General features: G+C 47.2%; 1 protein-coding gene across 17 annotated transcripts in view; it reads right to left on the bottom strand.

Moving 5' to 3' along the window:
• The window catches only part of CEP250 (centrosomal protein 250), a 49588-nt gene extending 30113 nt beyond the window's left edge, over nucleotides 1-19475 (bottom strand). For 6 of the 17 annotated variants that reach the window (XM_013053349.2, XM_045084120.1, XM_045084122.1 and 3 more), the window contains exons 1-13: nucleotides 19369-19462; nucleotides 9547-9618; nucleotides 8960-9256; nucleotides 8438-8494; nucleotides 7420-7502; nucleotides 7010-7175; nucleotides 6178-6284; nucleotides 5690-5941; nucleotides 4040-4136; nucleotides 2190-2297; nucleotides 1482-1643; nucleotides 551-729; nucleotides 33-215 (exon numbers count right to left, since the gene is read on the bottom strand). In XM_013053349.2, coding sequence (XP_012908803.1) covers nucleotides 33-215; nucleotides 551-729; nucleotides 1482-1643; nucleotides 2190-2297; nucleotides 4040-4136; nucleotides 5690-5941; nucleotides 6178-6284; nucleotides 7010-7175; nucleotides 7420-7502; nucleotides 8438-8494; nucleotides 8960-9145 — 1580 coding nt within the window. In that variant the 5' untranslated portion in view covers nucleotides 9146-9256; nucleotides 9547-9618; nucleotides 19369-19462. Of the gene's footprint in view, nucleotides 1-32; nucleotides 216-550; nucleotides 730-1481; nucleotides 1644-2189; nucleotides 2298-4039; nucleotides 4137-4356; nucleotides 4453-5689; nucleotides 5942-6177; nucleotides 6285-7009; nucleotides 7181-7419; nucleotides 7503-8437; nucleotides 8495-8959; nucleotides 9257-9546; nucleotides 9619-10371; nucleotides 10459-19368 lie in introns of those variants that run through there. The other 11 variants (XM_013053348.2, XM_013053350.2, XM_013053354.2 and 8 more) reach the window with 11 other exon arrangements.
• Between the last annotated feature and the right edge of the window lie 2197 nt (nucleotides 19476-21672).

The following is a 21672-nucleotide window of genomic DNA, read 5'->3' as shown; positions in this document are numbered from 1 at the left end:
ATCAAGCCCCAGGGAGGAGGGGACACACGTACAGGCGCTCCCTTTCCCGGACAGCCTGGTGCAGCTCCTCCTGCTGCTCCTCCTTCTCGCCCTGAGCGGAGTCCCCCTGCAACTGAAGCTCCACGTTCGTCCTCCGTAGCCGCCACGCCTCCTGCTCCAGCACCTCCAGCTGCTGCTGCAGCTCTGCCCTGGTCTTCTGCAGCAGCTCGCGCTCCCTGGAACAAGCAGAACCTCCTGGAACAAACCTTGGAACCTCCAATCCTTCCCGGAAGCAGACATCACAGGATCAAAGGACAGACGTGTTATTTCCTTTCAAAATCTCATCTTCCCTTTTGAGCAGGGAACTTTTTTTTTTTTTTTAACTCATCACAAACACCCCAAAGTGAGTGAGCAGGAATAAGCAGAACACAAAGCAAGACATCCCTGGACAACCCTGGGGGTGAGGGCGGGCAGGGACAGGCAACCAGAAACATCCAGGGAGTGAGCAAATGGCTGGATGAGGACTGAGCCGGGAGTGGGGCGGGGGAAGGATGAACAGCCCCCTGCTCACTTGCTAAGAGACTCCACTTCCCCCTGGAGGTCCACGGTCTGCCCTGCCAGAGTGTCCCGCTCTCCAGTGAGCTTCTGCAATCGCTGTCTCAAGGCCTCGCCTTCCTCCTCCCACTGATCATGCTGTTGCCGCAAGGAGCTCATAGCTTCCTGGCAGCCCGAAAGCTGCTGCCTTAAGTCCTATGGAGGGAGAGGGACAGAAGTGAGATGGTGACCAAGAGGGCAGAATGAAGCTCCCTGAGAGTGGGGCTGGGTGAGGCAGCTGAGGGTTGCCAAGGATAAGGGTAAGCCAGGAATAGAGACGTGGCCAGTCAAGACGACAGAGGATGAGAGATGACTACTGGGCTTCTGTGCTGCCTGGAGTCTTGGGGCCCATCATCTTCAGATGTGAGCTGGGGCGCGATCACGGAGAGGGTTAAGTGTAGCTGGAACCCTTAGAGTTGGGAACACTTACACTACACTTTGTGTAGTGCTATACAAAGATGGCATGCCAAGGGAAGCATACCACTGGGCACACAGAATGTGCCTATTAGTCACAAGGACAACTGGGCAGACACCGGGAGATTCTAATGAACACTTTGGGAACGTTGAAAATACCTCAAGAATGGTCAACATAGTGGAAAGGGCAGTGCAGGGACCCCTTTGTGGCTCAGTCGGTTGGGCGACTGCCTTCGGCTCAGGTCATGATCCTGGAGTCTCAGGATCGAGTCCTGCATTGGGCTCCCTGCTTGGCAGGGAGTCTGCTTCTCCCTCTGACTTCCCCGCTGTCATGCTCTCTCTCTCTCTCATTCTCTCTTTCTCAAATAAATAAATAAAATCTTTTAAAAAAAAAAAAAAGGAAAGGGACAGTCCAGGTGAGGAAGGTACCTGGGGCACAGAGCAGTTCGGACACACCCATACCCATGGCTGAGGAGGAATGGTCAGATTCTCACCTGCACAGCCTGGCGTCTTCGAGTCACCACTGAACGCACCAGAATAAGGGCCTTTTCTGGGTCCTGGGAATCAAACTGGGAGGAGAGGCCACTAGCGTCCAACCCCAAGGAGCAATCCTCACCACAGCCTTGGGCCATGCTGTCCCCTTCTTCCACCATGACCTGAAACCCAACACGGTAGAGTCACTACCCTACTGACCAAGGCAGAAGTCCGCACAGAAGACTAACTAGAAGACTAACTTGAGAAGACTAATCCTGGACAAACCTGACATTTTCCTTCTCACGTCTTTTCCCCTGCAGATGGGCGGAGGGTATCTGAGAGCAAAAAGGATTGGTTCCTCCAATCCCTCACCTTTGGTCACCCAAACATAGGACTAGCAAGAAGGCTAGAGTACTCTCTGAGGCAATTAACAAAAGAAGAAATGAAGAAAGGAAAGGGTACTGATGTAACAAAGACCAGAGTCCAGCCACTGGCCTGAGACTTGCAGATGGCAATAAGGAACAGGGTCTCTTCCAGTAGGCAGGGCCAGCACGTGAATGCTTAGCTACCCCTGAGCAAGCCCATCCTCAAAGACACTCAGAGAACTCGTTCCTCAAAGACCCTAAGCCCAAGCATCTCAGAATGTGGAAACCTAGGCATGACTAAGAGGACAAGGAGGCCTGCGGAGCAGTGAGCCATGATCCGGTTTCCACAAACAGAAGGCTTACCAGTACCTGGGTTATATCCCTGATCACCTGCTGTAAAGACAGCTTCTCCTCTTGGGCACTCCTACTGAGAGATGCCTCGTGTTCCATTAATTCTGCATGATTTGTCTCCTGAACAGGGAACAAGACAGAGCTGTGAGCCAAACTTGCAGAAGTATCTACCGTTCCGGGCTCCAAATGAATCAGAAGCTCATTCTGTCTCTTCGGTCAACGCTACTTTTTCCCTGACCACAGGTGAATCCTACTGTTGTCCCAGGACTCTGAGGACAGTGGGATGTGGTGATTAAGAGTTCAGAGTAAGCAAATCAGAGCTCCAAATGGGAATGCCTAGGTTAGAGTTCTTACTCGATCACATCCTAGCTTGGCAACCTTAGGCCGCTGCTTCTTTGAGCTTCTTTTCTCTTTAAAAAAAGAGAAAATTAACAGCAACTACTTCACAGATTTGTGTTGAGGCTTAAATGAAAAAGATACATGTAAGTTACTCAACACAGTGCCTGGCACAAAGAAAATGCTCAATGAATGACAGGGGTCATGGGAGGGAGGGTGGCAGCTGTCCCTGAACATCAAAGCGATCCTGGAGACCTAAGGCTAGACCAGAGAAACCCCAAGCCCCAGAGCTTTCCTCAGTTTTTCTGATCATACTGTTAGTGAAAGCCTGAAGACATACACTTGCAGCTGTGTTTTCTTTGGCCTGCACAGAACTTGAACTGACATTTATAAACTGAGAGATTTTGAGAGATTTTATGAATTGAGAAATTCTGACTTTCCGGTTTTTCTCAAAAAGTTAACAGATGAGCCACACCAGCTTCCAGGTCCCCACAGCAATAATTTTCTGAAGTTGAACAGTGGGTGCCTCTGCTACAGGAGACTTGTATTTTTTGGGGTTCCATGGTCCCTACGATGCCTCCTTGTTTCCTTAATATTGAGATCAAGTGTCCTCTCCTGTACTCAAAACGAACTATGACAGCGCTGGGCAACCAACCAGAATCCGTACAACTGAACCCACTTTACTCTTCGGCATTATCTAGGCACTGCAGACATTGGACTTTGCAAATTTCTGACCAAAGGGAACCAAAAGGCACAAGTAACTGAGTCCCCGCTGAGCCCAGCTTGGATAAGAAGACCAGAGGTTTGCATGTAGATGGTCATTCAGGATCTGTCTAAAGAGAAAGATCTGAAAATTCTAAGAAACTAAAGGAAATGTGGAATTAAGCCAGAAGTTCTAATTAGTCGAACCTTCAGAGAGTCCCTTTGATAATATCTCTGGCAGATGAGAAGCCAGGGACACGAACCTCACTCTTCCACAGGACAGACTTCTCAACGATGGAGGCTCTCTTGCTGGTAGACAAATTGTCCCAGCCTATAGCTTCTAGTCACCGACACTGCCTGTGCCGACCCGAAAACATTAAACAAGCCAACTCCTTCCCCCTATGTTAGTCCTTCAGGTCTGTGGCAGCGGCCATTATGTCTTCCCTCAAGCCCTTCTCTCTCCAAGCTGACCGTTGCCACATTCCTCAGTTGTTCCCCATGTGACTGGGTTTTGAATCTCTCACACAACCCCACCCTTTGCCAGTGTGCCTCGAAACGCGTGTCCCACTCTCTCTGAGGAGGACATACTGGGTGTGCACATCATTGTAGTTTCCTCAGGAATGCAGGAGGGACGGGACGCAGTATTTACTGATGAAGGAATAAATCAATGAGTTAATTAATTGTCAGATTCAGCCAACATTTTTTTTTTTTTTTTTGGTTTTTATCAAGGCACATTTAACTGGTATCCTGCATCATCTGTCCATAAAGGAAAAGGAACCTACAGGCCCACTCCCAACTCCTTTCCAGAACAAATGGTCACGTACCAGGATCTCCACTGTCTCTCTCAGAGCTTCTAGCATCTTCTCATAATCCTTATTTTGTTTCTGAGCCTGGGTCAGCAGAGCAGAGAGTTCGGTCACCCTGAAGAGAGAGCACAGCACTATCATCCCGGAGGCCCACTGAGGTGGACAGGCCTATCATGTAGCACACCCCAGCCCCAACAGACACTCCCACTGCAGCCCCCCCACAGCTACCTGGGCACCCCCACCCCTGTACTCCCTGAGTACCACATAACGCTATAGCCTTGAACTGGGGTGAAAGGCAGGAGTCAAAAGGCACTCAGACACATGCAGGGATTTACCACATCTCATGGCTGGAGCACGTGTTTGAGGGCCCGAGAGCTGAAGGAAAGCCCTGGGCCAGGCCTTTCCAGGCCCCACTTGGTCTTGAAGTCAAGCACCCTGAAGCCAATAAGAACATCAGAGTTGCCACATGGGAGAGTCCCCAGGTCCCTCTAGCCCAGGGGTCTCTGATAAGGAAAATGAAGGGGTAATTTGGGGAAGATTATGGTCAACCTCTGTGATATTAACCTCAAAGTTCAGGGAAATCATCATATAACTCTGTCACTTAATGCTACATCTTGGAGCTCAGTACCTAGTATTCTATGGGTAGCTAAATAAATATTTTTTTAAGTTTTTATATTTTTTAAAGTAATCTCTAAACCTAGCAGGGACTCAAACACATGACCCCAAGATCCAGAGCTGCACATTCTACCAAGCCAGCCAGGCACCCCTAAATAAATATTTCTTAAATAATGTTATTTAGGAGTTAAAATTATTTTTTTTCAAGTCTTAATAATTAATAAAAAATATCTAAGAGCTTTCATTCACTGTATGGCTATTCATTTAATCCTTGTATCTTTCAACAAACATTCTTTGAATGTTACTCTACAGTAGATGAAATGCCAAGCACTGGAGACACAGACTTAACTAAGACATGGTCTCTCTGTCCTTCCCAACCCAACCCAAAACAAACTGCTATTTACATCCACCACCAATAGGTGGTGACACAACCCTAGCCATGGGGTATAAGCCCCAACCTGTCCAGAAATTCAAATGGGGCTCTTCGCTCAGGTCCCTGCCCTTCTTACTATTATTTTTAAAAAATCTATTTTGTCATAATCCAAAACAAAAACAAAAACAAAAACCCCCAAAACTAAATAATCAGAGAGAAACAGTGGGATCAAAGCTGTAACAAGCAAGTCAAAAGGCCACACCAGGGCATAGAAATTTAACAGGCTACTGAGTGCAGAGAAGGGTTCTCAGAACCATGCCTTAAAGGATAAGGTGGAGGCAGAAGGGAGGGAAGCGTTCCAGGCTAAGGTCAGCATGTACCAAGGCAGGGAAGCATGGAAGAGCTTGGCTGTTCTGGGAATGGGAGTAGGTTGGTGTTGACAGACAACAGTCACCATTAGGTCTATAAATCAACAGGAGAAAAGCTGAGCTGCAAGACAGTCTGAGGGCAGAGGGCAGTGACATGGCCCCAACTGTGGCTTCAAACTAGACTCCCTCTGGCACCTCTCCTTGCCCTCCGGTGGGGGGGAAACGCTCTTCACACCCCACCCCCAACTCCTATCAGCTGTCTCGGTCCCCCTAAGGGAGTCACCACCCTCGGCAGACCCCAGCCCATCTCACCGATCCTGTAGCTCAGCCTTCTCCAGATCGCCCTGACTCTTCAGCTGCATTAACTCCTGGCTCCTTTCATGGGCCTCCTTCTCCAGCTCCTGGGTCTTGGTTAGTAGAAGCAGCAGCTGGCTTGGCTCATTGCCATCCAGTCTCCCAGAGCCCTCAGACTCTCGAGACTGGGCACCCACAGTCAAGCGCAGACAGCAGGTCAGCAGGGACCCCGAAAGCCTCACATGCTCAGCCTTGAGCTCCGTCAGGTCTCTGAGTACAAGGCAGGAAAGAGCGGACTCTGGTAAGCATGGATTAAGGGAGCATCGAGATCAGGCCCAGTAAAGCTTGAGGAGCAGGTCTGGGAAAATCATCTGAATCCAGCAATATCCTCCCTCCCCCACCCACTCTTCCATCCCCTTCTACTTCATGCCCCGCTGCTACAGCAGCCCACTGCCCTAAGTCTAGAATCAGCAGGGGCAAACCTCCCTTCCTAAACCCACACTAACCTGTCAGTAGCTGACTTCATTTCCAGGAAATGGCGTCGGAAGGTCACCACCTCCCGCCACAGACCAAGAAGGCGACCGTGCTCCCCTTTCAGGTAGCCCTTGAAGAACTGTGTATTCAGAAACCCAGGTCATGTCAAAGGGCAGAGGGCCATCTTTTGCCAGCACAAGAGTCTTGCATTCCTCCTGACTACTCGGGGGAGGGAAGGAGGGACTTACAGGAGAGAGCTTATGAACGGGGGTCTCTATTCAAGTCACACTGAAGTGTTTAATAAAGTTAGCAGTGGCATTTAAGAAGTCGAAGGGTTTGAGATGGCATATGACCTTCCTCTGAGCGGATTAGAAAAAGATAAACAGTTGTTGCTAAGCCGCCATTACTACCACAGACTTACAGTGAGGACTAGCACAGTGCCTGGCACCCAGAAAAGACTCGGGAAACATTCGTTTCCTTGCACTGGGATCTGAAAAGTCCCAGGGTCTTTATCTGGTCTTTCTTTCCCATTTGGTTTCAATAGCTACCTCCTTAGCTTCTAGATATGCAGACCTCCAGAAGAAGGGAGTCAGCAAGCTTTCAGATCCTTCTAGAACCAAAGCTAGTCCCTCATGCAGGAACAGAGGTGCTCTGAGTGTCATGCCACCTGCTAGCAAAACCTCGACGAGGCAGGTAAGGACAGGAGTCAGCCGAGAGCCGAGGCAGGGCAAAGTCGCCAGTCGGAGTGGGGAGGAGAGCCGGGGACTCTAGTGACAGCTGAGCTTCCATCCAGGTCCTCAAGGTACTCTTTTCCAACACTGACCAGGCTGGTGCCCAGAGTGCAAGCCCTCCTGTTCCTCCTACCTCCTGCTCCATCTGCCACTGGCTCTCCTTCCTCATTAGCTCATCCCGGGCTCGGCTCCAGTCCACTGTCAGCTTTTCCACATCTTCCCGAAGCGCTTTATTCACCATGTCAGCTTTTTCCATGTGCAGTCGAAGCTGGGTGTTCACCTCTGCTAGACTCTCACACCTGCACTGGGGAGGGGCAGGAGCAAGTGCAAAATAAAGGCTTGATCCAACCCTTGGACCTCTTGGAGTAAGACGACAAACACTGGAATTTTCCATTGCCAGGGACTGGAGGGCTAAGGCTGAGGTCCGTGGTTTGAGCCCTATTAGCGCTCAGGGCCGAGGTACCCTTTTCTGCCTTTTCAACCCACAGGCCACCAGAATCGCCTGCCCCCACCTCCCCGACCAGAGAACTTGGGGTTCATCACCTCTGTTGTTCCTCCTCCAATCGGACCAGCAGCTGCTCCAGGTTCGGCTCCTCCACGCTTTCCCACCTCTGTGGGGTTGGTCCCTTAGCCAGACAGAAACAAGATTTTTTTTTACCACCAAAGAGAACACCATTCAGACCAATGGCTTGATGCCCCCTTCTGCAGCCACCTGCTTTCTTTCTATTCCTCCTCTCCGGTGTTAGCAATATGCCTCTTTACTCCACCACTACATCCTGAAGGTAAATCCACTGCATCCCCTTCTCCAAAAGTGAACCAGTAATGTCTCCTGAAAGACGGCGCTGGGTAGGGAAAAGAGCTTTCAACCCAAGAAGTGTAAGATAGAGCTCTCACTAACAGCCTTGACTTCTACTACACTACATTTTGGAGTGTGGGAAGTTATTCAACTTCTCTGAGCCACAAAGTCTTCACTACAAAATGAAGGAGACACCGTTCCTCATAGAAAGTTGCCTCGTAGATCGTTATATGACAATGCCTAATGGCGCCTGGCCTACACGGAATGGTGCTCAGTAAGTTTTGTTTTTTCCCTTCCTCTGAGAGAACTTTTCTGAGGGTAATGTGAGAAGGTGCCAAGAGAGAGCTGGAACAAAGGCAATGAGTTTTTCAAAGCCCGTTCTACCCAGCCAAAGGCACAAATAAATTCCTCTGCCACAAACATGTTTAGGCTTGCAAAGCCCCACATCTAAGACAGATAAACACTGACACCTTCTGGAGGAAAAATGCATTTCTTCCCTCTGATTCCACATCCTTTCTAGTCTGATTAAATCTCCTGAAGCTACATTTTGTCCTCAGAGAGCCAAGGGTTGGTGGCTGACAGGCCCGGAATAGCCAATCCAATCAGAGTATCTGTGGGATAAAGCTCTCAGGGACTGAAGAGAGGAAGGACTTCCACCAAACACGGCCTTGTCACACCCCAGTCTCCATCAATCAGCAAACAAGGCCTTCCTCGCAGGTATATTCACTGAGGGCTCTGGGGGCGACACAAAACAGTCTCACTCACCCCAGTGGCTTCCAGCTGCTTCTCCAGCTCTTGACACCAGGTCCGGTACTGCAACACCTGAGGCAAACAGAGCAGGGTGTGGGTGACGGTCACAGCTGGTACCAACAGCCCAAACCAAAGGCCCAGGAAGATTTGGGACAAACCCTGTGTGAACAGTGTCTGGGTGACAACAGCGGGGTAAGGCCATAACATTTCATCATTTCCATTTGGTCAGTTAATAATACTCTCTCCATGCCTGTTGTATCGGAGGGGTAAGAGTACAGGCTTTGGAACCAGAAAACACCGGACCAGGTCCTCGCTCTAGCCGAGGGGAGCAAACATAGACAACCCACTTAGCCCTTGGGACCGCCATCTTTAAAAGCGACAGGATCGATCTCTCCTGGAGTAGTTGTGAGCGTCACAGGAGAGGCTGCTGAGGGACATTCCCACTACATGGCTCTGTCTCCTGGAACCCTTATCCCACCTCAGCAATCAGTGCTTGGGGGTGTTCTCTTTGCCTCCCTGGATGGGCTGCTGCCTCACCTTGGCCTGCAGCTTCCTCACGAGGGTTGCCTGCCTCTGCTGGGCCTCCTGGGAGCTCTTCAGCTTCCGCCAGGAGGCGGCTTGGTTCTCTGCCATCTGTTGCTGTAGCGCCAGTACTTGCTCCTCCAGCACCAGCTGCAGTGCCTGGGGCTTCATATTGTTCAAGCCGGGGCCTCCCGTCTCCATGGGAGCACCAGACAGGTAAGCCCACAGGCCCCTATTCAGCCAGAGGCTGCTCAGTCCCGGTAAGGTCTCTAATCATTCCTGTGCCACTTGAGCTGGGGACCTCCTCTTGAGCTGGGGACCAAAGCACACAGAGGAGATGAAAGGAATGTCTGGGTGATTCAAATTTACTCATCAAACATTCACTAGATCTGACAAAGCTGAGTTGGAGAAAGTGAGTGGATTCCTTTACTACAGGATCCATCAGAGCCTTTAAAATACTAACATGGACCCTAATCTCTAAAGGGGGGGGTGGGCTAAGCATCATTTCCCAAATTTACTGGATCATGAGACAACCTCAGAGAACCAGGGTTTTCTGGCACACCTTCAGGAACTCTGCACTAGATCAAGAGCGCTCAGTTTACCTGCATGTTCCTGGTGCTTGGCACAGTGCCTATGAGCCATCTGTAGAAGGAATCCCTGAAGGTGTTTCTAGTCTAGTTGGGGAGAAAGACACAATCACAACACAATGTAGTCCGTGTGATCATGACAGAGATGTTAATGACAGGAAGGGTAAATAGTGGACTGGCATTTAACCCAATCTGCTGGTCTGTGAACTGTGTGAATCACCACCACGGTTAATCCTTGTCAGGTATGTCTATGGGTCAGCCACAGTTCACTGCTTTACCCGTGCTAGGTCATTCTGTCGTCCCAAGAATCTTGAGACTTCCAATGCCTTCCTATCACACTTCAGCAGAAGTGATATTAGAACTCTTTGTACACGGATGAAGAAACTGAAGCTTACAAAGAAAGCTTAAGCCTCCGTTAAGAAATTAAAAAGGTTAAGCAAGTTGTCAAAGTTCATACAGTTTGCATTCAGTTATTAGGGATTTGAATACCAGCAAGTCTGACCATCTGATGAAGAAACAGAGTAGCAGGCATTTCAGGCCAGGAGGGTCCATTAAGACAGCAGGGGATGCAGTGGGAAGGCAGGGGGAGGGGGAAGGAATCACCTTCAGTTAGGATAGCAAACTTTAGTTAAGATAGCAAACCTCCTCACCCAGCAGGAGCTAGGCCAAAACAAGGCAATGGGCCATCTCCAGGGGCAGAGGGGAGACAGGGACAGGGGGACGCCAGCCTAAGCAGAGAGCTTGGAAGAGACATGGAGAGGGGGAGGCATGGTGGTCAGGAAGAGTTTGGGGCACCAATTCAAGCTCTGCCTCTAATGGGCTCTGTGATCTCGAACATACCATTTCCCTTCCAGTCCCTCATCCATGAATGAAGGTTCCCAGCCATGTTACCTCTGAGTTTCTGAGGCTTCTGAAACACACGATAACCTGGGAGGAGGGGGGTAGGTTAGAGCTCTCATTTTATTAACCCTGAGACATGAGATTCGCACTAGAAGGGTTAAGGAATATTTGTTTTTCCAATTACCTATCAAGAAAATAGAAAATTAGAGCTGCCCTCTTGGTCTAGCTAGCACCCCATCAGTGTGAACATCTGAAGAAAGTGGTATATACAGTGATGAAGAAAGTAGTATATACAGCAAATGCAAATCTAACATTTGCATATACACTGGGAGTTTCAGGGGCCCCAAATCCCTTTAATGCACCAAACTGCTGACTTCCTACATCCTGGCTCAAATGCCATCTCCTATCATGTCATCCCAGATGTACTCGGGAAGAGTTAATCACTTTTATAGCTACATATATGACCCTATGTATTTAAGACATTTATATATATATAACTGTATATATAATACAGAAAGAGTCTAATGACTATATTACATCTTATGATTATTAATTGTCTATCTTCTCTACTAATCTGTGAATTCGCAAAAGCAGAAGCTGTCTAATTCATTTTGGTCATTAGGATGTTGAGGAAACACATGTGGGCCTCACTCCAGGCAGATCTAAAACCTTAGCAGAGGTTCGAAACGTGACCTGCTCATTCTTTTCCACCATTATGCGGCCTCTGCCAAGCTTTTAAGAATTCAAATTAGGTACACACATTTTCCACTGGGAGAATGCACACGAAAATGCTTATTTCTGGGGGTGCCCAGGTGGCGCAAATGGTTGAGTGGCTGACTCTTGGTGTTAGCTCAGGTCATGATCTCAGGGTCATGGGATTGAGCCCCAAGCCTAGCTCTGTACTCAGCTTAGGGGTGAGGAGGGGTGGGGGTGGTTGGGGGGGTAAGGGAGTCCGCTTTAGATTCTCTCTCCCTCTCCCTGCCCCTCTCACTTGTGTGTGCACCAGCACTCTCTCTCTAAAATAAAGAAATAAATTTTTAAAAAAATAAGGATTTCTGGCTCCTTTGGAAAAGCAGAATATCTAGTGACCTGTGACCCGCATCCCTACAAAGCAACGACCAGCTGTAGTTAAGAGTGTTTGCCCCTTGAGGATGCGGAGAAAGGGGAACCCTCCTACACTGTTGGTGGGAATGCAAGCTGGTGCAAACAGTATGGAGGTTCCTCAAAATATTGAAAATAGAACTGCCCTATGACCCAGCAATTGCACTACTGGGTATTTACCCTAAAGATACAAACCTAGTGATCCTAAGGGGCACGTGCACCCGAATGTTTATAGCAGCAATGTCCACAATAGCCAAACTATGGAAAGAACGTAGATGTCCATCAATAGATGAATGGATAAAGAAGATGTGGTATATATACACAATGGAATACTATGCAGCCATCAAAAGAAACGAAATCTTGCCATTTGCGACAACATGGATGGAACTAGAGCGTATCATGCTTAGCGAAATAAGTCAAGCGGAGAAAGACAATTATCGTATGATCTCCCTGATATGAGGAAGTGCTGATGCAACATGGGGGCTTAAGTGGGTAGGAGAAGAATAAATGAAACAAGATGGGATTGGGAGGGAGACAAACCATAAGTGACTCTTAATCTCACAAAACAAACTGAGGGTTGCTGGGGGGAGGGGGGTTGGGAGAAGGGGGGTGGGGTTATGGACATTGGGGAGGGTATGTGCTTTGGTGAGTGCTGTGAAGTGTGTAAACCTGGCAATTCACAGACCTGTACCCCTGGGGATAAAAATATATGTTTATAAAAAATAAAAAATTAAAAGAAAAAGAGTGTTTGCCCCTATCTAAGGGGGGGCATATGCTCTCCAGTTCACCAGTCTCCAGCCCCACCACCGCCCCAGTCGCCCCAGCCTATTCTCTCCCTCACACCGATAGCAGATTTTAGTGGCTATTTATCACTGCACTTGTGCTGTTGCTTTTCTTGTAAAAGTTACAGAGGAAAGTTCAGTTTACTAATTTACATTACCCCCTGGACAACAGAAGACCGTGGAGTTCATAGAGCCTGGAGGAGACCGTAAGGGAAGGGCACAGAGTGGGAAGGGTAGAGTGGCGCCAGTACTCCGGGCTGCCTCTTCCTAGCCTCTAACCCGGATGAATGCAGTCTTCCTCCACACTCCAAAGATTGTCTTTTTCTGCCCTTCCTTTCCACCACGGCTGTCAACCCGTTCATGGGGGGGCTCTGTGAGATGCTGATTCAGTCTCTCCCTGTGGAGGAGGCACGAGCTTGCGGGGAAATCACTCTTCTGCCAACACTGCCAGCAACAAAAGTAGCTCTCAGTTGCTTCAAGGGACCCGACGGACCTTTTTCTTTCCTAATACCGTGAGCACTGGGGCTGGGCTTTTGTACAGTGGGAGTCTCAGAGGTCTCAAGGGCATCCTCTCCCTCCTTTGAATTCCTATCCCCCAATGTTGAGCTGAACCATATAAAATTGCCACATTTGCCCATCTTTAACCTACAAAAATGGTAATGTTGTATAGTCAATCTACTGTCTCTACAGGCAGCTCTGCCACAGTCCCCAGAATTCTCATACTTAAACCATCTCTTAGGATGAGGCTTGGGCTGCTCTTAATCTGGGTGGCTCAGCTGGTTAAGTGTCCGACTCTTGGTTTCAGCTCAGGTCATGATCTCATGGGTTGTGAGATCGAGCCCCTCAGTGGGCTCTGCACTCAGCACAGAGTGAGCTTTCTCTCTCCCTCTATCCCTTCCCGTTGGTACGTGTGTGTTCTCTCTCTCTCTCTCTCTCTAACAGAAATAATCTTTTTTAAAAAAAGGCTGCTGTTGGGGCGCCTGGGTGGCTCAGTGGGTTAGGCCGCTGCCTTCGGCTCAGGTCATGATCTCAGGGTCCTGGGATCGAGTCCCGCATCCGGCTCTCTGCTCAGCAGGGAGCCTGCTTCCCTCTCTCTCTCTCTCTGCCTGCCTCTCCGACTACTTGTGATTTCTCTCTGTCAAATAAATAAATAAAAGCTTTAAAAAAAAAAAAGGCTGCTGTTAAGATGTGTATACTCTTTGGGAAGGTGATAGTAATGCTTCAGTAAAGAAGTGGAATTGTATTAGAATTATATGATTATTTTATTTCAGCAGATAATTTAAACATTTTAGAGCTATTTAAAAAATTTAGTCCAATCCTCCCATTTTACAGGTAAGGAAACTGAGGCTTCCAGAAATATAGTAACTTCATCTTGCTCATGTTTTATTTATATGTTCCACTTACCCCCAAGAATGATTTGGAATTATAGCAAACATACCATATGAATGTAAGATGTTACTAATAGGGGAAACGGGGTGCAGGGCAGACAGGAACTCTCTGTATTATGCCATTTTCCTATAAATCTAAAATTGTTCTAAAAATAGTTTACCTTAAAAATGATTTGAAGTGTTTTACAATTAAAACAAAAAAAATCCCCATAAAACTTAAATTCATTAAAACTAGAATAAAAAGAGGGAGCGAACAGAGTCTCCTCAAGATGGAGTTCAGCACTGTTTTATTAACACTCTGTCAATCTCCCAGGAAACGAACTAGCAGACCGCCAGAAGAAAGGTAGGTTTCCGTGTCCCCCCAGCAAAGCAAAAGGCCAGTATTTGGCAAATGGTTAGCGGCTGGATGGTGTTCATGTGAGACCGTGGAGGTCAGTGTGCTCTGTAAACTGTAAAGCACTGAATAGACAGGAAAAGGAAAAAGATTCACTTCTTTTATGCATTAACTTATTCCATAGACACTCATAAATTGGGATCTCTTCTGGGCAGTCTGCCACAGTGATAGAGACATGAGCAAGGCTGACCACCTCCTTTTGCCAGAAATCAGACTAGAAGGGCAGTAACCTCTGAACCTAGTGTGGAAAGTGACAGAAGAGTGATACACATTATGCTGAGTTCCCCTCACCTGAAACAAACCAAAAGGGGTATTTAAATAAAGTCTAGAATAGAAGCAACACCACCTAGACTTGGAGGTGTGTATACTGCAAGGACTAGCATGGGGACTAGTATCATTAAATAGAATTTGTCACTTACAGCAAAAAAAAGGGAAAAATGCTTGAGGGCACAACATTTTACTTCCTGAACAATGAAAATTAAAATATATATATATATATATATATATATATATATATATATTGTCTGTAGAGACAACTTCTGTTTCTTGGTGGACACACAAAAAAATTCAGCATGTTTTCTGCCTCCAATACGCTATATATATATATATATATATATATATATATATATATGTCTGTAGAGACAACTTCTGTTTCTTTGTGGACACACAAAAAATTCAGCATGTTTTCTGCCTCCAATACGCTATGGGACCCGTGAAAAAGCTTGTGGCAAGGGGGTGGGGGGACAAAAAAAAAAAAAAGAAGCAAGTTCTGAGGTTTATCCTTGACTGCACCTACGTGCACCCAAATGTTTATAGCAGCAATGTCCACAATAGCCAAACTATGGAAAGAACCTAGATGTCCATCAACAGAAGAATGGATAAAGAAGATGTGGCATGCATATATATATATATATATATATATATATATACACTACGCAGCCATCAAAAGAAATGAAATCTTGCCATTTGCAATGGCGTGGAAAGAACTAGAGGGTATTACACTGAGCAAAATAAGTCAATCACAGATAGACAATTATCACATGATCTCCCTGATATGAGGAATTTGAGAGGCAGGGCGGGGGTTATAGGGGGTAGGGAAGGAAAAAATGAAACAAGATGGGATCAGGAGGGAGACAAACTATAAGAGACTGTTAATCTCACAAAACAAACTGAGGGTTGCTGCGGGGAGGGAGGGAGGGAGAGGGTGGTTCGGTTATGGACATTGGGGAGGGTATATGCTATGGTGCGTGCTGTGAAGCGTGTAAGCCTGATGATTCACAGACCTGTACCCCTGGGGCAAATTATACATTATATGTTAATAAAAATAACTTTAAAAAAAATCATGGATTTTTTTGATTCCATGGATTGGAATCATGGATGCTGCCAATTTTGAGCAGTTTCTTCAAGAGAGCATCAGAGTGAATGGAAAACCTGGGAATCTCCGTAAACCAGAGCAAGATGGCTGTTAATTTCTGAGGTGCCTTTTTCCAAGAAGTATTTGAAATATCCCACCACAAAACATTTGGAGGAGAATAATCTACGTGATTAGTTGCATTGCCTCCATATTTACCACGATAGGGGAAGATGAGGATTAAAATTCATTTACCTGGAATATTTTGTATGAGTTCTTGAATAAAACTTGGGAAGCAAAAAAAAAAAAGCTTGTGGCCCCATCCATAAACCTCCCATGAGAGGCCTCTCTCTTTTTTCCTCCCACCTCTCTGGCTTCTCCCTTTAGTCTCCTTTGCTGGTTTCTCATGTCCCCAAGGTTGGAGGCCCTAGGGCTCAGGCTTCTGGCCTCTCCTCCATCTACATTCATTTCCGGGGCAACCTCATCCTCATCAGTTTCCTGACTTAAAATAGCACCTAGAGGGGCACCTGGGTGGCTCAGTGGGTTAAAGCCTCTGCCTTTGGCTCAGGTCATGATCCCAGGGTCCTGGGATCGAGTCCCGCATCGGGCTCTCTGCTCAGTGGGGAGCCTGCTTCCTCCTCTCTCTCTGCCTGCCTCTCTGCCTAGTTGTGATCTCTGTCAAATAAATAAATAAAAATTAAAAAAAATAGCACCTAGATATCCATGAATCCCATGTTAGGTCTCCAAGCTACACTTCCCTCTGAATCTTTACACTCCTAGACTAAGTCCAGACACCGGTTTAACTTCTCCACATGGGTGTCTAAGAGGCATCTCAAAGTTAACCTGTCCAAAAGTGGACTTCTGCTCCTGCAATCTTCCCCATTTTAGTATATGGCAATGCCATCCTTCTGGAGCCTCAAGCCCAAAGCCTATGGTCATATTTACTCCATTCTTCCACACCCTATAACCAATCTATCGGCAAACCTGTTGGCTCTACCAGATGCTATCACTTTTCAACCTCTCACTACCACCATCCCAAGCCAAGGCACTCTCTTGCCTGGTGTGGTGGCTTTAAGGGACACCCACAAATTCTTTGATATTTCTTCCTTCAAGAGGCAGAGCCTAATTCTCTCTCCTTGGGTAGGAACTGGAATAAAGTTAATGAAGCTGAATAAAGTAGAAATGACTTCTAAGAAAAGGTCATAAAAGGCACTATGGCCTCTCTCTCTCTCTCTCTTTTTACTCTCCCCACCAGGTCCTGAGAACACTCAGGCAGCTCTGTGAAAAAGGCCCTGCAGCAAGGAAAGATCTTGGGAGCAAAGCAGCCAGGAACCTGACTGCCATCTCCTGAGAGGGTCCTGAGAAACCCTAGGCCAGAAACACCCGGCTAAATTGCTCTTAGATTCTTTTTTTTAAGATTTTAAAATTTATTTTGAGAGAGAGGGAAAGAGAAAGAGAGAGCATGAGCGGGAGAGGCAGAGGGCATGGGAGAGAGAATCCCAAGCAAGGAATCCAGTGCAGGGCTGGATCCCATAACCCTAAGATTAGGACCCGAGCCAAAACCAAGAGTCGGACACTTAACCTGACTGTGCCCTGCTCCTAGATTTCTAATTTACAATTGTGTGAGATAACGATTGCTATTTCAAGCTGCTAAATTTGGGGGTGTTTTCTTGCCCAGTGATAAAGAATTAATACATCTGGATTACTGGAAAAGCTTCCTAGACTGTTGTAATGCTACCACCCCTGACTTTAGAATTTGTTCTATCTCAACAGAGTATTCAGAGGGATCTTTTAAAACAGTGACAGATTGGGACGCCTGGGTGGCTCAGTGGATTAAAGCCTCTGCCTTCGGCTTAGGTCATGATTCCAGAGTCCTGGGAGGGAGCCCTGGGATCGAGCCCCGCATCGAGCTCTCTGCTCGGCCGGAAGCCGGCTTCCCCCTCTCTCTCTGCCTGCCTCTCTGCCTACTTGTGATCTCTGTCAGATGAATAGATAAAATCTTTAAAAATAAATAAATAAATAAAACGGTGACAGATTATGCAACTCAGAACCCTCCAATGGCTACTCAGAGGAAAATCCAAAATCATGTTCATGGCCCCGAGGCTCCTAATTATTTGATCCCAGCCTCCAATGGTTCTAATTCCATTTCCTACTCCTCTCCAGTCACACAGCCTTCCTCGAGGCATGTGCTTGGAACACACCAAGACACCCACTCATTTCTGGGCCTCTTCCTCCAATTATCTTCTTGATTCGCTCACTCCCTTACCACCTTCAGATCTCTGTTCAAGTGTTACCTTCTCAGTTAAAGTTGTTCCCTAACCTCCAAATATAAAATATCACCACTCCTCCACACACTGGTATTTCTATTTACCTTATAACGTGCTGTCGCTATCTGATTATTATGTGTAATATACTGATCAGAATGTAAATTTCCCAAGTACAAGAATAGTTTTATTGACTGTTATATTCCCAGCTCCTAAAACAGTGCCTGGTATAGAGTAGGAACACATTAAATATTCGACTGACCGAATGAAAGAATATAAGGGCATTAGGTATCGTGATCCACATCATCAATGGTCTTACAAAACGCTCACAGCTCTATAACCTTCTAAAAAGCAAAAAGAGGATCATGTGGCTTATATAGCATTTTACTTTCTCAAAACAATTACCTGCAATCTTCACCAAAAAACCCTTTGAGGTAAGATCATTGTCTTCATTTTGCAGACAAGAAAAATAACGCTCAGAAAATGGAAGGGATATAAATGACCGGTAGCCAAGCAAGCATGAAACCCCAATCTGCTTCCAAACTCCAGGCTTAATCCATTACATTAAGCTGCCTCATAAATCATGAACTATGAAATCACAGCTCTATGAGGGGTACTTTCTAAAGCCTGTGAAATGATGAGGTCTAGGTCTGCAGCTCTCTGATGGAAAAGGAGCAAAGAAAGGTAGAGTGTGCCTGAGGAACATAGGGCAGGAAGTAGGTTCTGGCCGGGATTTTGTCCCAATCTCACTCCCTATATTTGGGGATATCAAATCTTCTTTCCAAGCCCTCTCAGTCAAAATGCACATCATAACCGTGCCCACCATAACACACGGGGTTAAAGTAAAAACCAATTCAATAGACATTTATCAAACCCAAAGGCAATCCAGTGAAATTATCACATGCTCTGGGGATTCACAGACTAGAATTCACCTCCCAGCTCCACTCACTAATTAGTTATGGAACTCTGGGCAAAATGATCTACGAATGCCTCAGTTTCTTCATGCATAAAATGTGAAGACATAGAACCCACTTTATGAAATTGCTGTGAGGATTAAACGGGCCTTCACCTGTAATACATTTAGTGGCACTCGACACTTCGTGACTATTTAGGAAATCTTAGTGTCATCATGTGCCAGGCTCTGTTATCTAGAGACAAAAGGCAAGGCATAATATCCTAAGTGCACGGGTGTACAAGTGGGCAGGAAAAATAACTCCGTGCAACGAGTTCAAAAACCAAGCAGTGGAATTAACAGCGCCTGCAGAAAGCGGCTGGGAAATGTTTCCAAGGAAGTGATACTTGAGTCGGGTCGCGGAGAGCCAGAGTTCCGGAGCGGGGCGGTGGGTGCGACTGGGCTTTAGGACAGATCACGTGCAAAGCCCCAAGGATAGAGGGAGTCGCAAAATTCTGGGAGCCGGGAGCGAGACGCGCGCAGGACGGAGAGCACAGCGCCTTTTCCTGACACCTCCGGACCCGGCAGCTGCGGATACGGGGGTCGGGAAGATCCCTTTCTGCGCGGAGTGGCGGCCGCGGCTGGAGGCGTAGGCAAGGGGCCGGAATCCCTAGGACGGGTCCCAGACCCGCTCTGGGCCTCGGGTTCGTCCCGGGGAATGGGAAGCCGCTGCTCGAACGGGATTCCCTGAGGCGCCCTCTTCGGGAGCGTCTCCGGACCTCGGACCGTTAACCCGGGCACCTCCCGCCTGCCCTGAGGCCCCACCTCACCACGCTTGGCTCCCGCGATTTCCAGCGTGATCCTCAGCACGGGAGCGGGAGATGCAGCCACTAAGGCCCGGCCGGGGGCGGGAGCCCAGCCCCGGGTCCCGGCCAAGACCCCGCCCCCCCCGACTCCGGCCGGGGCGGCGAGCCCCGCCCCCGGAGCCTGGATCCCGTAGTCGGATTGCGCCGCTTCGGGGGCTGCCGCCATGTTGAGTACTGGCATCCGACTTACTGGAGTGGCCCAGAAGGAACAGTGGGATTACATTAAGAGATGAAAGAGTCCCTGGCCAGAGATGACGACAGCCAGGGGTGCTGAATTCGAGTAAGGGAAGTCTTGGTAACTGAGAAATCTTGCCCTCAATCATCCCCGTTTTGGCTTCGGAGTTACACACTGCGCATGTGTCTGGGGCCTGGTTATATGTGCGCCTGCTCACTGCTCCCCCCCGACAAATCGGACTGCAACCCGCGCTTGGGTCTGGATAAAACGTGCTGGGAGACCAGTTCTTGCGTTTTTTCACATTCAGATCGCGAAGCTCCAAGCAGCCTCAGGCAACACGACACTTACAGCATACTCAGTGTTGTTCGGCCGCACAGCACTTTTTTGCGCGCGTCTTGCACAGAGTGGCATCTGCGTGAATGTTTTAGTCCGGAGAACTGCAGTTTGTCTAATTTTCTGTGTAAACCTGACTTTCTCAAGGGAACTCGTTCTTAACCTGTATGACCCACTGTTATTTCGTAGCGTTTTGTGCTTAAATTATGAATGCATTATCATCCAAAACATCTTAGAAAAGTAAACTTCATTTACCTGTCTCTTTTACATTCAGTGGTTCTAAATTTTTAGTTGGGATTAAAAAAAAAAAATCAGGGATCTTCTTAAAATGCAAAGTCTTGAGTGTGACATCCTTAGAGTGTGAGTAAACCAAGGGTGAAACCCCAGGATCTGCATGTTGGCAAATACCTTAGGTGATACATCAGGGACACATTTGAGCAGCGCCGATAAGGCTGTGTATCTCTAGCACTCAGCACAATCCCTGGTACAAAACAGGTGCTCAGTAAGTGCTGAGTGAATAGTTGAATGGATGAATGGACAGTAGGAGTGAAACACAATCTGCAGCCAAAAGAACCTGACAAGGAAACACTTTGATAAGTGTATCTTTTCTCCTATAAAAACAGAAAAAGTTCTCAACGGTTACTTTGAGAAAAAAAGTAAGTGGAGGGCAGGAGGGAGGAGGGGGAGGACCAGGACTCTGAAAGGCAAACTAGGGAGAAAAGAAGAAACATCCAAGACACTGGACAGAGAAAAAGATGCAAAGAATCAGTGGTGTGGGAATCCACCCCAGGCAAATACTCCTGCAATGGGAACTGTGCAAGAATGTTCACTACAACAATATTTGGAATGGAGAGAAAAGAAACAACCTCTTTGCCTCAGGGTCTTTGCATATACTATGCCTTCTACCTAGACCGCCCCCCCCCCAGGCTTAACTGATACCTTTCCCTCCTTCAGGCCTCAGCTTAGATGATACTTCCTCAGCTAGATCTTCCGTGACCATGTTATTCAATATAATATCCTATCATTTTTAAAAAAGATTATTTATTTGACAGACAGAGATCACAAGTAGGCAGAGAGGCAGGCAGAGAGAGAGAGAGAGGAGGAAGCAGGCTCCTGGCCAAGCAGAGACCCTGATGTGAGGCTCGATCCCAGGACCCTGGCATCATGACCTGAGCCAAAGGCAGAGGCTTTAACCCACTGAGCCACCCAGGCGCCCCTATCCTATCATTTTCTATCACAGTACTCTGTTTCTTTCATAACATTTCCCACTTACTATCATTTTTTGTTGACTTACTATCTTTCTCCACCTTAAAAGTTTAAGCTTCACGAGGCGAGGAAACTAGATCTGACTTATTCCCAGCAGTTAGCACAGAGCCTGATACATGGTAGGTGTTAAATAAGCATCCATTGAATGAATGAATCAAGTCAGCCTCAGTATTACAAAGATTGATAACGTAAAATTCATCAGCAAACTATTCAATATGTTTAAAGACCATGAGGAGTGAATACAGGTTTCATACTACCAGTAAAGGGTAAATGTAGTAGAAGGGATTAAAACCAAAGCAATCTCAGTCTTTGCAAAGGGGGGATTTGTTTATTCATTCCCTTGTTTGTTTATTCATTCACCCAGCAAAAGAGAAAGTTGGAAATTGTATCAAAACATAAAGTAGTACAACTGGGTATTTTGTCTGGGCCAGAGCAGAAAGTGGAGTTCAGTGATGTGTGAAGGTGGTTAATATTCCCCCCGGCCAGAGG

Source organism: Mustela putorius, unplaced genomic scaffold (assembly GCF_011764305.1).
Source record: "Mustela putorius furo isolate JIRA1106 unplaced genomic scaffold, ASM1176430v1.1 tig00000743_pilon_pilon_pilon, whole genome shotgun sequence".
In the NCBI taxonomy this organism is placed as follows: Eukaryota; Metazoa; Chordata; class Mammalia; order Carnivora; family Mustelidae; genus Mustela; species Mustela putorius.
This window is presented reverse-complemented; position numbering and strand designations above follow the sequence as displayed.